The sequence below is a fragment of the Euprymna scolopes genome, chromosome 21 (genome assembly GCF_053919585.1).
Source record: "Euprymna scolopes isolate OS-2025 chromosome 21, ASM5391958v1, whole genome shotgun sequence".
In the NCBI taxonomy this organism is placed as follows: domain Eukaryota; kingdom Metazoa; phylum Mollusca; class Cephalopoda; order Sepiida; family Sepiolidae; genus Euprymna; species Euprymna scolopes.
In genome coordinates, this window is record NC_136502.1 from 37069022 (window position 1) to 37084924 (window position 15903).

The 15903-nt window shown below is 34.2% G+C and overlaps 1 protein-coding gene across 2 annotated transcripts in view; it reads left to right on the forward strand.

The window, feature by feature from the left end:
• Positions 1–15903, forward strand: part of LOC145242116 (uncharacterized) — a 171751-nt gene that overhangs the window by 114728 nt on the left and 41120 nt on the right. For both annotated transcript variants that reach the window (XM_080105032.1, XM_080105031.1), the window contains exons 11-12: positions 2942–3029; positions 7020–7190. In XM_080105032.1, the coding sequence (XP_079961158.1) occupies positions 2942–3029; positions 7020–7190 (259 nt within the window). The remainder of the gene's footprint in view (positions 1–2941; positions 3030–7019; positions 7191–15903) is intronic.

Below are 15903 nucleotides of genomic sequence, written 5' to 3' on the forward strand. Positions count from 1 at the left end.
GTCCTATATGTATCTATATCTATGGTGTTACCATCAAATTAACTAAGAAGAAACCTTTACTTCAGATAAAATTTCATATCCTAAATTCATTTATCAAAATAATAACTCAATCCCTGTGACTTTTTGTTAGAATGAAGGTATATGTAAACTGAAGATAATTTAACACAAACCATAAACTGTGATGGTAATATTACTAAATAAACAATTTATTTAGTTCACGGGGCTAGATATAAACAAAGAATACTACAAAGTAAAAAATGAGACTTGTACAGGATACAAGCTTGTGTCTCAGAAAAAGGATCGCTTAACATAGGCCCCATTTTGAACCACTCAACTCATGCTTGGTGCTCGAGTGAGCTCCAATCTCTGATGCCTTTTCCCCGGCAAAACATCCGCAGCAAAACCTCGTCGAGCTAAAACCACTGAAAATAATTTTCCTTTTTTTCATCTGTGTACATAAAACTAAATAAAACTTTTATAAACAAAGTTTTCTTTTTTTTTTTTCAAGAACTTCCTTTTTGTGGAATACAAAACCATGGAGTTGCTTCCCAATTGACTACAACTGTTGTATTATTGCTTCCATAAATAAGGGTACATATTAAAATATGACGGGGACATATATAACGATGACATGTATAACAGAATACAACGATAGTGATGATATCAGTTCTTATATGCTGCTTGGGGACTTCATATTTAACAGTCCTTATATTTGGGGACTTCGTATTAACAGCCCTTATATTTGGGAACTTCGTATTAACAGCCCTTATATTTGGGGACTTCGTATTAACAGTCCTTATATTTGGGGGCTTCGTATTAACAGTCCTTATATTTGGGGACTTCGTATTAACAGTCCTTATATTTGGGGACTTCGTATTAACAGTCCTTATATTTGGGGACTTCGTATTAACAGTCCTTATATTTGGGGACTTCGTATTAACAGTTCTTATAACACAGAATGATAATGATATTTATATATATTACATCATAACAACGACGACGACTGTGACAATTCTTGGAGGTTTCATATTAAATACGGACTGGGTGATATATGATGCACAGTTCTTAACACAGAGGAGGGGAGATACATAATCTTCGAAGGGTTACACAATGTTCATTATAAGATGATAAACACAATTACCTTTTGTTCATAATGAAGGATGACACACGATAACAGTTACAACATAATGATGACTTCTTTATTCATCTGACCGGCCGGTCGATGATGTCAGGAATTCAACTGGTATGGCTACATTGGTTTACTCCTCTCCCATCGTCTCCAAGAGGCTCTGACTCCAACTCATCAACTGATTAAATGACTGCCCAACTCTTTGACTCTCTCCTAACTAACTCTTAGATCCTATACTGAGAATCTCCCTTTGTCTATGACGTCAGAAGTGTGTTTTCAAACGTGACTAATTTTCACATGGCTATGCATATGTTTGTCCAAAACACACTTTTAGCAAACAAAAGAATCCTCAATTATACTCTAACCTAATCTTTTAACAATATATTTTTAATTTGCATTGTTCATTCTTTTAGCTGACATTTTCCAATTTCTAAATGAATAAACAATCAACTCTTTTTTCTGGTATAAACAATATTTAACTATTCTAATAGAATTTAACAATAGACTAAATTTCTCACATTCCATTTCTTAACTTTGCCTCCAGGGTTCGATTCTAGGCTTATCCTAATCTCATTTTCAATTATCCAATATTCTTCTTATTTACATGGAAAGGGGACAGCCCTTTTCCATGTAACACAACATGGTAATTTGTACGTCTAATATTAACAATATTAATTTTCTATCAATTATTTTCTATCATTAATTTTCTATCAAGAGAAAATCGAAATTGTACAAATGACCAATCTTCCAAGATTCATGGCAAATCTTTGTTTACGTTTTTAATAGCAATGTAACCATATCTCGTCGCTGCATCAGACAGTGAAATATGATGAACACTTTTTTATGCTTTTAATATTGGAAATTTTTTTTCGACTACTTAAGCTGTTTCTTTTTTTTTAGTTAAAGCTGAGATTTTCACTCATATTTTTTTCATTCGTATTATTTGGAATCTTCAGACTACTGTTCTCATCTTGAGTGTTATTTTCACAATGTTTTGGCCGATGTAACTTCCAACTTTCTTCAGGTGTATATTGCCGAATTCGGGAATCTTTCTATCGAACTTGGGAATTACACAGAATTCTGAACCGAACCTTTTTATTTAATCCACAGGTGTAACATGCTCTCGTACCGTCAGCCAAGTAGAAGTCCTAATTGTATGATGATTCTATGTTTCAAAGACTCAGGTATAAGTCCTAGTACTGAAAAAGGGAGCTGGTTTTAATATAAGTAACTGGCACTGAGGATTGAACCATCAATCTCCAGAGTGTAACTTACAACTGAATTTTACCAAGAACTTTATCCACAAAATTGAATAGTGAATTACTTAAAAATTCCACTCAGTCATGATTAACAGAATGAGAGTATGTTACCCATATGGATTAAATGAAAGATTTCGTTAGAAATTCCATGCAGATTACAGAGTTCAACAAGATACACTTGAAGAAGGTTGGAGGTTACATCGAACAAAACGTGAAAATAACACTCATGATGAGACAGCAGACAGAAGAATCCAATTAAAACCAATTATCAATCTTCATTTGTAAAATCATGAAATGTGATATTCGTTGTTTATATCCAGCCTCGCAGACTAAATAATTAGCTTTTTTAATAATATTGCCAGCTATTCTTTTAATGTATGTCTTAGCTATTTATACCTATGACGTTAGCATCAAATTAACTAACAACAAACCTTTATTTCAGGTAAAAATCCATTCCTCAAAATAACGACTCACTCTCCATGACCCCTTTTTTGGTTTTGTTTTTATTGCGATGAAAATGCTTGTAAACCGAAACTAATTTCTTTAATTTCAGCTCATACTGTACAAGGAAAAAGAGAAATATGAGTTCTACCCGCCGATATCTTCGGAAGAAAACTTAGAATTAGCGTATCCCAAAATGGGTAAGTCATCATCGTCATCATCATCCAGCCAACACGCCCACCTCCCTGTATCCACCAATCCAATAGTATGCATAGGTCTAGAGATGCCTTGATGATTCTATGTTCCAAAGACTCAAATATAAGTCCTAGTACTGAGAAAGGGAGCTAGTTTTAATATCATTGGATTCCCACTTTCACCCCAATTTGGATTCCCAAGGCCACCGACCCATCTCCCCCCACTACTACTCTGAATTTTACTGATTGAACCATCTAATATAAATAAAGATTTTGTATGTCCGTCAGTCGCAATTTTTATAAACATAACTGCAGAATTTGTCTCATGTCAAAATATCAGAGATCTTACCAACTTTTAGAAACAAAGAATTTAGTAAGTAATAAATGCTCAACAAATAAAGCGGATGTTATGACTGGAAATTGAAACCGAAACCTTGAGATCTTCAGTCTGAGGTTCTACCAATTGACCCATTTGAACTTTCTTATGAATATAGTTTAAAACAGTGGTCCCCAATCTGTATGTTGCAAATGGGGTCACAACATCAATGCCATAGGGTCACCAATTAATTTTTAACCAAATGTGAATATTATATAAAATACAATGAAAACATTAATAAGCTATAACTGCAAGAATTTTGTCCAAAAAGTTCCCCAAAATTCCCAGTAATATCAGAAATCGCAGTAAGGAATTTATATCCATTCCCAACAACTTATTTACATCAAACAGCATTCTTCCAATTTCTTATCCTTAAAAATAAGTTACGAAATCTATTAAATATGGAAGACGACTTGAGGTGTGGCAGATCAACAACAGAGCCATATATGGAATTGCTAGCTACATAAACTGCAATACTGTGCCGAGCATGCGCAGAAGTGCACAAGCCTATGAGCCAGGCCTACCTGCGCTGAAAAGCGAACCTGGGACGTTTCGATTACAAATCAAGTCCACTAATAAACTACACCCATCTTACTCCAAAGTGAGGATTTAGTTTCGCCCAATGGCTATGAAAAGAACAAGCCAAGAAGTGATTTGCAAGTTTTGAGATGCACTTCTTTGATAACGTGTCTGGCGTTATTGTATTTTTGTATCATAGTGTGTCGATTCAGCGAGATTGTTCGGTCCTGCTTGGGAACGTGTGTGTCCATTCAACGGTATTTGTTCATGGCATGGCGTGTTGATTCGGCAATGGTGTTCGAAATTGTGTAGACGTATTTGTTAAGGACCATGCCGTCACTTGTGAAAACAAATATATATATATATATATATATATATATATATATATATATATATATATATATATTTCCATAGAAATATATTTTTTCTCATTATATATCAATCCTTATTTAAGAAGTGCAATGTAATTACAGAGTAATATAGAGAATAAATGACAAAAAGTTATATTCCAAAATTCATGATGTTGACCATCTTATAATTTATCCCTTTAATTCAGTTGACTTATACATTTCTTGACAGTATCTGTTTCGTAGCGCAAAATCAATCACTTAATTATTATGTCAATCAGTGAATCTATTATGCCCTTAACTCATCATCAGAAATAGCAACAATTAATCCATAGAAAAGGAATTGAAATGTGATTTGACATGGTAAAAATCCGAAAATTGGAAGAGAAGCTGCAGATACCTTTATATTTTTCCATTACGCCATATTGAATGTATATACATATATATATATATATATATATATATATATATACACACATTTTTTTTCTGGCGCTCTCTCTTCTTCGTGTAGCAACAAGCTATCTCGGCTATCATGGCCTTTGATCCGAAGCTCATGCCTGTATTTGATGGCAGTGAACCTGGACAGTCAGTAGTGGAGTGGTTGGAGAAAGCTGCACTAATATGTCAGCTGGGTGGGGTGAAGCGCATTGAGGGCATTAAGTGACGAAAAGTGGGCCGATTTTGAGTGTATAAAGAAAACACTGTACACAGAGTTTGCTTTGGATCCTTTCGCTGCATGGAAGCAGTTTGAGCACGCCGCCTCCAACCAAGTGAAACAGTCGATGTATGTTTGGCAGAACTATGCAGGCTTGCAGTCCTGTTTGGCGGCGTATCGGACCAATGCCTTCAATGTGCATTCATTACTAGATTGCTGGAGCATGCGGAAGACTTGTTATGAGCATCCTCCCAGATGGAAAACCTAGATCTATCACACGTGCTGGTGTGCGCTCATGCCATTTTAAAGAACTGCACAGGAGTCAACGGTCAACACAAATTACAAATCTCCTTCGACATCCATCCAGCCATCTTATTAAGTTCAGTTCATACTTTAGATAATGGTGGAAATTTATGTGTTCGAATAATTTGGAATTGATTTGCAATTAATAAGTTTTTATAGTAGTTTTGAAATTGGAAATTAATTATGAATTTACGAAATGTATAGTTCCTTTTTATTTGCCTTCCTAACGAGGGTAGAGTTAGACACAAGGTCGGTTTTTAATGCGGTGGTGGGGGGGTAATCCAGCTCCCCAAAAAGAGGCACTCTGGATAGGAACAAAAATGAAAATTATCTCAGTCTAGACCTCCACCTCGGTCAGTGGGGGTCAAGGTGAAGTGCAGCATCAGCTTGAAGGCCAAGGAAATACTTCATGAATAAATAATCTGTATCTAGGTGTGTGTGTTTCATTCCCAATGCAAGATGATGTGACACAAGGCCGGAAGGTGAGGAGAACCAAGTCAGCACTTGTTCCAGATCTGAGAAGAGATTATAAGTATTTCATCGTTAGTCAAAGTGCTACTATAGATCGTTATCTCATCAATACCTTCTTTTTCACCCCCAAATAAGGCATATGGTTACTTGGGGACACTGTTCAATGAAGAAATAGCTGAGAACACACCTGTCAGAATTTTATCGATAGTAATAAGATACCAATTGAACAAGATCCTCCGAAGTGCAATTTCTTCTTAAGAACCCTTAAGCTTAAACCTTAAATATGAGACATTTTCTAAAATCAGAATCATGTCGTGGATTTTGATCCAAACTGGAATAAGGATTCCAGGTTTAGTAGAATTATATCTTGATTTTAATCTTTGTACTGGAACATAAGAAAGCCACTTGAAGATAAGGATTCATGAGATAGATTATCAGTTCAATGATGAAGAGTATTATTAAAGGATTGAAAATGATGGAATGAAAAACATTGGATTGTTTGCAAGGAGAGTTTATTAAATGTATTTGATGACATTTGAAGACGACCACGTTGTAGCCTGCAGAGAAGCAATCCTATAGTAATGTGTTCCACGGATGGGAAGTCCTGGATGGTAACAAAGAAGTCAACACAACACAACACTATTAACAAAATAAGTGTTTCTTTAATAGATTTTTTTAACTACAGTTCCTTCCATTATTGTTAAGGCTTTTGTTATTGGGTATCTTCAGTGTAAGGTTGGATGAAGAGGTGAAGGAGGAAATTAATGTCAGAGTTCAGATAAACTGGATTCATCATCCGCTTATTTACATTTTCATGTCTGCTTGGTTTTGTTCTTCTTTCTTATATATTTCTTTAAACAAACCACATCCACGCCTAGCATGATTCAGGAAGTCTCCTGATGTTGTTATTCATCCTAGAATTCGTTTAGGATATAATCTCCTAATATATTAACTATCATTAGAATCATCCGTTTGTTCCTCAACTCACTGTCTCGCCTAAAACATCCGACATTCCTAATACAGCACAAGTCCATTCAATGTGAATATGCCTTGGCTGGAAGGTGGGAAAAAAATCAGCTCTCTTGAGGGGGGACACTATTCGATTAAAAAATAGCTAATACACCTGTCAGAATTGCCCAGTAGAGGTACCTCAGGCTATCATTAATAAAAACGATGAAGGTCATGCATGGACGTGTGCACCTGCTCAGACCAACAAGAGAATGTCCCAGTGTGGTATGTGTATGTGTTAAAAATGTTACTGTTGTACGTTGATATGCCGCTTTAAAGTCTCTTTCATTTGTACCTCAATTCTCTGTTTTATACAGGCATTAGTATATTTATACCGGATATTGAAATGGCCGGAGAAAAGGTGAAAGAATGTGCTGCACTTTGCGTCAATGATGCAGCATGCCAACAGTTTAGTGTCAAGGACAATTGCAATTTCAACCCTGCCGGAACCCAGCCCAAAATATACAAATTTCGAGACGATATATCAGGTGAGATTTTTCTACCATCCAACTTAGTGTTTCTGAGGTAAGCATATGGTGGACAGAGATTTGGAAAACCCAAATGAACAATGTAACAATGGTAAATGTTGCTAATAGTGACATAAATTATTTTAGCATTTTTCCTTTTCCTCTTTACTAGCGTGGCGGGGGAGGGGGTGGGGGCGCCCAAATTTGCTCGGGCGTAAAATACGCTTGAATATGATATTTTAATTTGTCCAGATTTCGTGTATATTATTAAAGAGTCGTGATTTCAAAAGTAAAAAAAAAAAAAAAAAAAAAAAAAAAAAATTATTTGGGTGTCATCAGTTAGAATCAAAACCGAAAGCAAAACTGTAGCATTCAAAGCTGGTGACGTTACCACCACTGTACCAACGTGACACGGATATGAACTGATTAAAAATAAACTAAGATGAATGTACAAAATGTATAACGTTTTTTTCAATTTTGACCCACTTTTTTGACCCCTTAAAAACTATTCTTACCGGCTAAAAACCCATAACAAAACGGTGCATAAAAAATCCGATCATTCGAGGCCCCTAGCGCCACTCTGCGACTTTTAGTTTCGGAAAAGATAGAGTTTGAAAATATGGAGACAGACAAACAGACAAACAGCCTTTTATATATTAGATGTGCAGGCTTACTACGTGTTACCATGTATATATACATATATATCAATGACAAAAAAAGTCTATATTCCAAATTTCAAGATGTTGTCCATCCGACCGTTTATTTCTTTATGTTATAATGTTCAATTCTTGATAGCACCTGTTTTATACTGGATTTTCTCACCGTCTAAAACGGGCCTTGTGTCTAACTCTGTCCTCTCCTAGTAAATAACTATTCATTTTATAATTATTATTGATGTTTGGCAATACTTAACTATTAAAATTATACGGAATCGAGTTTCATTTTGGCAAAAACTCCAAAATAAACTCTCGAATTTGATAAACTTGAAAGAAAACTAAACACCCCCCCACACACACACAAAAAACAGTCGTATTTAAAAAAAAAATCCCCGAATTTAAATTTAAAAATAAAATAAAATAAGAATAACAAACTTGTTTATTTTCAATAAAGACATTTGATGGATTTTACTTTTAATGTCACATTTTTTATATTATGGGTTGATGCAGGTGAATATTAGTTAAAATCATGTTAGTAATTTGTTAGTGAAACATTCATTGAAGAGATGAAACACATGTGGTATCGTAACGAGGAATTTATTTACACTGAATAGAAACAAAGCAGTTTACTACTAAAAAGAGAGTCACTCAACGGTAGTGGGAGGTTGCAGTCAAGAGTGACGGTGGCAGTTACCAAGTCAAAGGGAGATAACTCGTGTTTACTCCGTATGTAACATCTCCGGTTTTTTTTTACTGAAAAATAAAAGTATTTTTATTTTTAAAGTTTTCTCATTTAGTCTCTGTATCGGGCTGGACGTTTAATTGGTCTTCCTTTCTTTGTGGAGTTTGGTATTATTTTGTTTTCTGAGCTTGTTTTTTTTTATACGACTTGCTTTTGACTATTTTCTTGGTTAAATATGTTTTCATAGTCATGTCTGACTTTAAACTTTTGATTTTGTTTTGTTTTTAAAATATGACGTCTGTTACGCCGTACATATTTTCCTTGTTCTGTTTTTATTAGATATGAACGAGGTTCTTTTAATTTTTTCACAATCTTATCTTTTAGGTTCCATTTTTCTTGTGAAAGAATACGGACAGTATCGTCTTTCTTTAGTTCTGGTAGTTCTTTGAACTTTTTATTTATTTCATGCTTTTTCATTGTTTTGTTATGCATGATATTTGGAAGATTTGTCCTTAGCGTTCTTTTCATCAACTATTGGGCTGGTGACGGAGTTTCGTCTTTTTAATGGTGAAGTCCGTAACGCTAACATTGCTAGGTATGGGTCTTGTCTACTTTCAAACGATTTCTTTAATGTTCTTTTAATTGTTTGAATGTTTCTTTCTGCTAAGCCATTGGACTGTGGGTAGTTCGGACTTGTTGTGATATGCTTGGAATCCCAATCTTTAGCAAATTGTCTAAATTCTTATGATCAGTACTCGGGTCCATTGTCACTAATCACTATTTGTGGAATGCCAAATTTTGCAAAGGTATTCTTTATTTTATTGATCACCGTAGTTGATTTGCAGTCATGTAGTTTCTGAATATCGAAATATCTTGCCGTGTAATCTATTATCACTACATATGCTTTACTATATGTATTAGTGATTCTGACGGTTGTCGGTTTCTGTGATCTAGACAATGTGTGCATGTGCTAACCATTTCTTTTATTTGATTGTTCATGTTAGGCCAATATACAACCTCTTTTGCTCTTGCAATACACTTTTCTATGCCTAAATGTCCAGCATGGATTTTTTGTAGAGCTTCCTTCCTTAGGGAGGTTGGGACCACTATTCGTGTACCTTTCAATACTAGTCCTTTCACGACCGATATGTCATCGCACACTGGCATATATGGTGCTATTGTGGGTGGCACGTCCTTATTTTCTGGCCAAGTTGATGTCGCATATTTCATGAGCATTTTTAGTGTTGGGTCTTTCCCAGTCTCCTCACGGTATATGTTGAGTTTTTGGTCGCTCATTGTGTATTGTTTTATAATAGTATGGATATATTTGTCCATTTCTGTATCCGATATTTCTTGTTCGCTGTCTAATATATATGCACGTGAGTATGCATCAGCAATTACAGATTCTCGTCATGGAATGTATATTACTTCGAATTCGTATTTCTGAAGTGCGAGTAAGAATCTTTGTATTCTTGGAGGGCTTTTTGTAATGGATTTTTTAAAAATTTGCCTTAATGGTTTGTGATCATTTTCTATGAGAAATTTTCTTCCATAGATAAATTGATGGAATTTTTTGCAGGCAAACACTATGCTGAGTGTTTCCAATTCTATTGGGCAGTAATTTTGTTCTGCTGGAGTTGTCGTTCGTGACACGTATGACACGGGTAACCATTTTTCATCTTGTTACTGTTGTAATACTGCACCCAATCTATGTTTGCTGGCATCAGTGGTGATTTTAATTTCTTTGCTGGGATCATAAAGTTTTTAAACTGGTAGGCTAGTTATTAGTTTTAGTTTTTCTATAGCCTCTCTTTGAGGTTTGTCAAATGACCACAGCGTATTGTTATGTAGCAGTACTCTTAACGGTGTAGTTACCTCCGAGTACTCTGGTATGAACTTGCAGTAGTTGGTCATTCCCAAAAATCGTTGGATATCTTTTTTATTTTCGGGTAGAGGCATGTGTGTTATTGCCTTTATTTTAGAAGGGTCTGGTTTTATTCCTTCATCAGTGATGAAATGACCTAAATATATTAGTTGCTTTGTTGCAAATTCACATTTATTTTTGTTTAGTTTTAATCCAGCTTTGCGTAGTTGACTAAATACTTTGTCTAATGTTTTTATATGGTTCTCTAATGTTTCTGATCATATTATTATGTCATCCTGTGAGTTCTTCGTTCCAGGTATGCCCTCTATTATTTTTGCAACTTGTGCTTGAAAAATTTCAGAGCACTATGTATTCCATATGGCAGAAGTGTGAACGAATAACGACCAAATGGTGAATTAAATGTTAGTAGCTTAGAGCTTTCTTCATCAACGGGTATTTGCCAATATCCATTTGATGTGTCTAATTTTGTGAAATATTTTGGATTTTCCATTTCTGCAAATATTTCTTCGGCGGTGGGTAATTTGTAGTGTTCTCTTTTTATGGCCTTGTTTAAGTATCTACAGTCTAAACTCTACTATTACAAGAGAATTTACCCAATCTATCGGTTCTTCAATGGGTTTTATTATTTCCATTTTTGTCATTTTTTCTAACTCCTTTTTTAATTTTGGTTTCATCCCAAACGGTATGTTCCTTGGAGGATTTATGACGGGTTTTATGTCCGGATTTATGGTTATATGATGTGTGACTGGTAATTTTCCGATGTCACCAAAGCAATCTTTATATTTTTCTTTTAATGTTTCTATGTCCGTCTTGTTTATTTCATACGTTCTTTTCATCAGTCCTAGCTCTTCCGCTGTTTCTGCGCCAATTACTGTGTTTGCATTTGTATTCAACACAATGAAATGCAAACTTATTTTTTATATTTTTATTTTGTAATTGTATAACACAGCTCCTTATCGTGGGAATTTGCGTACAGTTGTAGGCGGTTAATTTTATAGACGTTTTCTTCAATTCTGGCTTTGGTTCAATAGTTTTATATATTTTTGCTGGTAATACGTTTACTTCAGCACCTGTATCGATTTTGAAGTTGATAAGTGTTTCGTTGCCTCGAATCTTTACTTTCCATTTGCTAGTTTGTAGTGAGTCTACATTTTTTTCAATATGGCGTCCATGTTAAAATGGTTTTGCTCCACGTTGTCTGAATTGTATGAATGTCAGACATTGTATAGTTTTTTCTTTTTCGTTCGACACATTCGAGCGAAATGTCCTTTTTTACTGCAATTTGTGCAGTTTTTATTGTATGCTGGACAGTTTCCTTTCTGATGTGACCCAGCACAGTAGGAACATGTTTCAATCCATTGTTGTATTTTGGCGGGCTTTTTGTCTTCACGTTTGAACATGACGTTGGAAGACAGCTTGTTTTTCTTTGGATTGTGAATTGTTGAAATATTTTCTGTTTCGCATGTAGCCATTATCTTGGAGTGTCCCTTCGTTTCTTCAGCACTCAGGCTTGTATCGCCTTCTGTAAATCCAGAAATTCTCTCAACATGTTGTCATTAACACCACAGATTAGAATGTCTTTTATTAACCTTTCAGTGAGGTCACCGAATTCACATTTGTTTGCCTTTTGTCGTAATTCCATGATGTATTCATCAAATCTCTGTGTTTCTTTCTGTTTGCACGTGAGAAATTGATATGTGAGAAACGTCAGGGTTTTTTTCTTAGTTGGCAATGAGCGTCAAATTTTTCTATTACTTTTTTCAAGTTTAGCTTCTCGTCGTAATTTTCAAAGTTGAGCATATAATATATTTTCCTTCCTTGGTTTCCTATACAGGTCAGTAATATTGAAGTTTTCACATTCTCCGGTTTCTTGTCCGACTCTGTAGCTTGCAGGGGCAATTGAAATTGGTTTTTCCAAGTTTCCCATTCCTGTCCGAGATTATCTGAAGAAAAATTTAATTCTTTTGGATGTGGTAAAAATTCCATTTTTTTTTCAAGAAGATATTGATATACAGTTGTGAGTGTTGACGGTTCGCTGTTTTATCCTGACACTATTTTATTTTAAAAATAAAATAAAAATAACAAACTTGTTTATTTTCAATAAAGACATTTGATGGATTTTACTTTTAATGTCACATTTTTTATATTATGGGTTGATGCAGGTGAATATTAGTTAGAATCATGTTAGTAATTTGTCAGGGAAACATTCATTAAAGAGATGAAACGCACGTGGTATTGTAACAAGGAATTTATTTACACTGAATAGAAACAAAGCAGTTTACTACTAAAAAGAGTGTCACTCAACGGTAGTGGGAGGTTGCAGTCAAGAGTGACGGTGGCAGTAACTGTCAAAGGGAGATAACTCGTGTTTACTCCATATGTAACAACGTTGTTATTGAGATACAAAATTCAAATTTAAGAAAAGGGTCACTTATAAAATTTAATTGGCAAAAAAAATAAATAAATAAACCCCTCAGCGGAAAATTGTGAATGTGATTTATTTGTTTATTTATTAATTTTTTACAAAGATTATAAAAAAAGGGGTGGCACACTGGGTTGAAGAAAAAAATCTCAGTCTAAGAATTTGCCAAAAATAAGCGCGACTGTGACTAAAGTGTTATTGTACGCTAACTGACTTAGTAGATCGCTCGTGTAAGAGGGAATATTTAATAAAAATCGAAAGTTCTATTTGGTAAATATTTATGTACTTATTAAAACTATTGAGTAAATTCATTTTATTGTTTTGTTTAACGATATTTTATGCTGACGGATCCAGTCGATTGTATGTGTTGAAGTTGCTTTAAGCAGCAGCAGCGGCAATTAGTCGTACATTGATCGTAGATCATTTTTAGTTGTATCTATTAAAAAGCCGGAAAACAATTTTTTGTTTTTTTCACGGTAGATTTTAATGTTTTTTTTTTGTTTTTTGTTTTTTTTTTGCGGAGGAGGGGGATACTGCAATGTCGGTACTTTGTACATGTTTACATTCCCAAACTATTGCTGTGTGTACATTTTTGTGAGTCTTGCGGACGCTCAAGCAAATACGTTATGCATATAAAGTTGTTTAATTGTGCACATTGTTTCCAGTAATTAATCATATCAGTATTTAAGTGTTTTTTTAGCGTGCCTTATGTGGAGAGTGACGCCATTTTTGTATACTTCAAGAAGTCTTCGTTTATCTAGGAATTACTTTCATTCTGGAATATGAGGATGTCTGGTCTCAGCCAATTAGAAAGAGCAGCATCTTGCAAAGGAGTCGTTATTATTTAGTATTCGGAAATCAGAAAGAATATGCTATGTCAATGTTTGTCTTAGCCAGTTACGGAGGGTGTAATCACACTATAGTTGAAAAATGTAAAATAGGACCCGATGACAACTGGAAGTAGTGGTAGGACTAAATATCTAAGGAGAGAAAAGTAGACACTCCCTCCTCTTAAGAAGCTGCGATTGTGACGTACATGCTCATTGGATGGAATGTAGCATTTTAATATCACAGCTGAATGTGGCTGTAATGCCGGTCAAAACTACATTTAATAGTGACTAATAGGCTAGCTGTATTAAATCTGTATGTGGCATCTGGTGTTGCAAACATACAATACTTTGGTACAAAGAGGAATTTCTGCAGTCAATTTATTATATACTAGAAGGACCTGCTAACTGGTGTGACCCGGTGGAAGAATGCCCCTGTCGTCTCGTAGAAAAAAAAAAGTATGGTTATTGTTCTTGTTCTTCTTGTTGTTGTTGCCAAACACTCAACCTCATATTAGGAAAGGCTTTTGAAATAGACATCTCCAGCCTCCTCATGCTAAGAATGGTTTTCAGAATATTCACCGGCAACATTCCCATGTTAAAAACGGCTTTCAGAATAGACACTCCATTTTGGTATTGGAGGTGATAGTCAAAATGTTTTCCATAAATTTAACTTTGATAGTCGGTGTCAAGATTCCCAAGTGCAAATACTATGAACCAAGAAGTTAGTTAGGGGGGTAGCAGTGTCGGTTGGATATAATTAGATTTGATTATCGCCCGTGCGCCCTAATCTGGCAGCCAGTGATATATATATATATATAGTGCATAATACAGGCTTTATATGGCGAAAACTACTTGCATCCGCCAAATATAACTCAGATTTTCTTAATCAGCATGGTGGAAAACCTTTAAAGGAAGTAAGGTGGATCTAAGATAAAAATTTATCCCCCGCCAACTTATTTCTGAAGTTTTATTATGAATACTTTTTGGAAAGGAAAAAGTACAGAAAGTTAATGTAAACATCCGTCTTTAACCTTGTGAATATATATATATATATATATATATATATATATATATATATATATATATATATATATATATATTGCAAACAATGTGCGGCGATAATGTGCATGTAGTTAAATGTGAGGGTGTAACTTTGTATAGTTATGATTATGAGAATTCTAGAATATTTTTTATTTGCTTTAACATTCAGAAAGGTATTGGTTTGCATAGATGTAGAGGCCATGCTGGTAGAGATTTGGACTGTTCGTTTTTAGTATCAGTATGTGTAATCCAGAGTAACATATTTTTACGTTTTCAGCCAATGAGAATATCCGGAATGTAAGGGGGGGGGGCGGGAAATCATTATTTTTGAATAGGGAATGTAAAGGTAGTTGTAAGTATCAGTGTATGATGCAGTTAACAGTGGCAAGCAAATATAGTTGTACTGTGTATATTTTTACCCACTCATCATCATCGTTTAATAGTTACATAAGATATTGGCTTATAGTATAGTGCCATATGTTATTGTAAACCTACGGTATTTGAGTCCAGAGGGCAATTTCTGCAATCAAATTAACATTCCAATGAATAGTAGACACTTACACGTTTCCACCCCTTGGAAACACTTCAAATGAACTCGAAAATGCTATTTTTATATCTCCAACACATTTTGAAAATAATTTCTGAAGAAGACGCTTCACAGAACGTCTGAAATGCGTTAAAAACGATTTCAATGATTTAAAAACATTATTACAATGACCTAAACATAATTCTCAATGAAAAACCAAGACACGGAATAATAAAATAATTTTTAAAAATACACATTGTTGGTGACTACCCCCTTATTTAAATATACATCTTTCTTTCGTTGGAATTTCTTAACCCATTATATATATATATATATATATATATATATATATATATATATATATATATATATATATATATATATATATATATAAAGGGGATTAGAACAGCAGTCTAAAGAGCAGAGTGTCTTTTAATGTAATAGTAAAATCACTAATGTCATTAAAATACAAGAAAAATAGTGCTCGTTGTAATGTAGATATATAATAAGCTCAATAGGCATATATATATATATATATATATATATATATATATATATATATATATATATATATATATATATATACTAGAGCTATTTTAACATTGATAATTTATAATTAAAATTAAAAATCGGTTTCACAAGGAGGAACAAAACAAAATCAATAAATTTTACGATCCCGGAAACGATGTTTT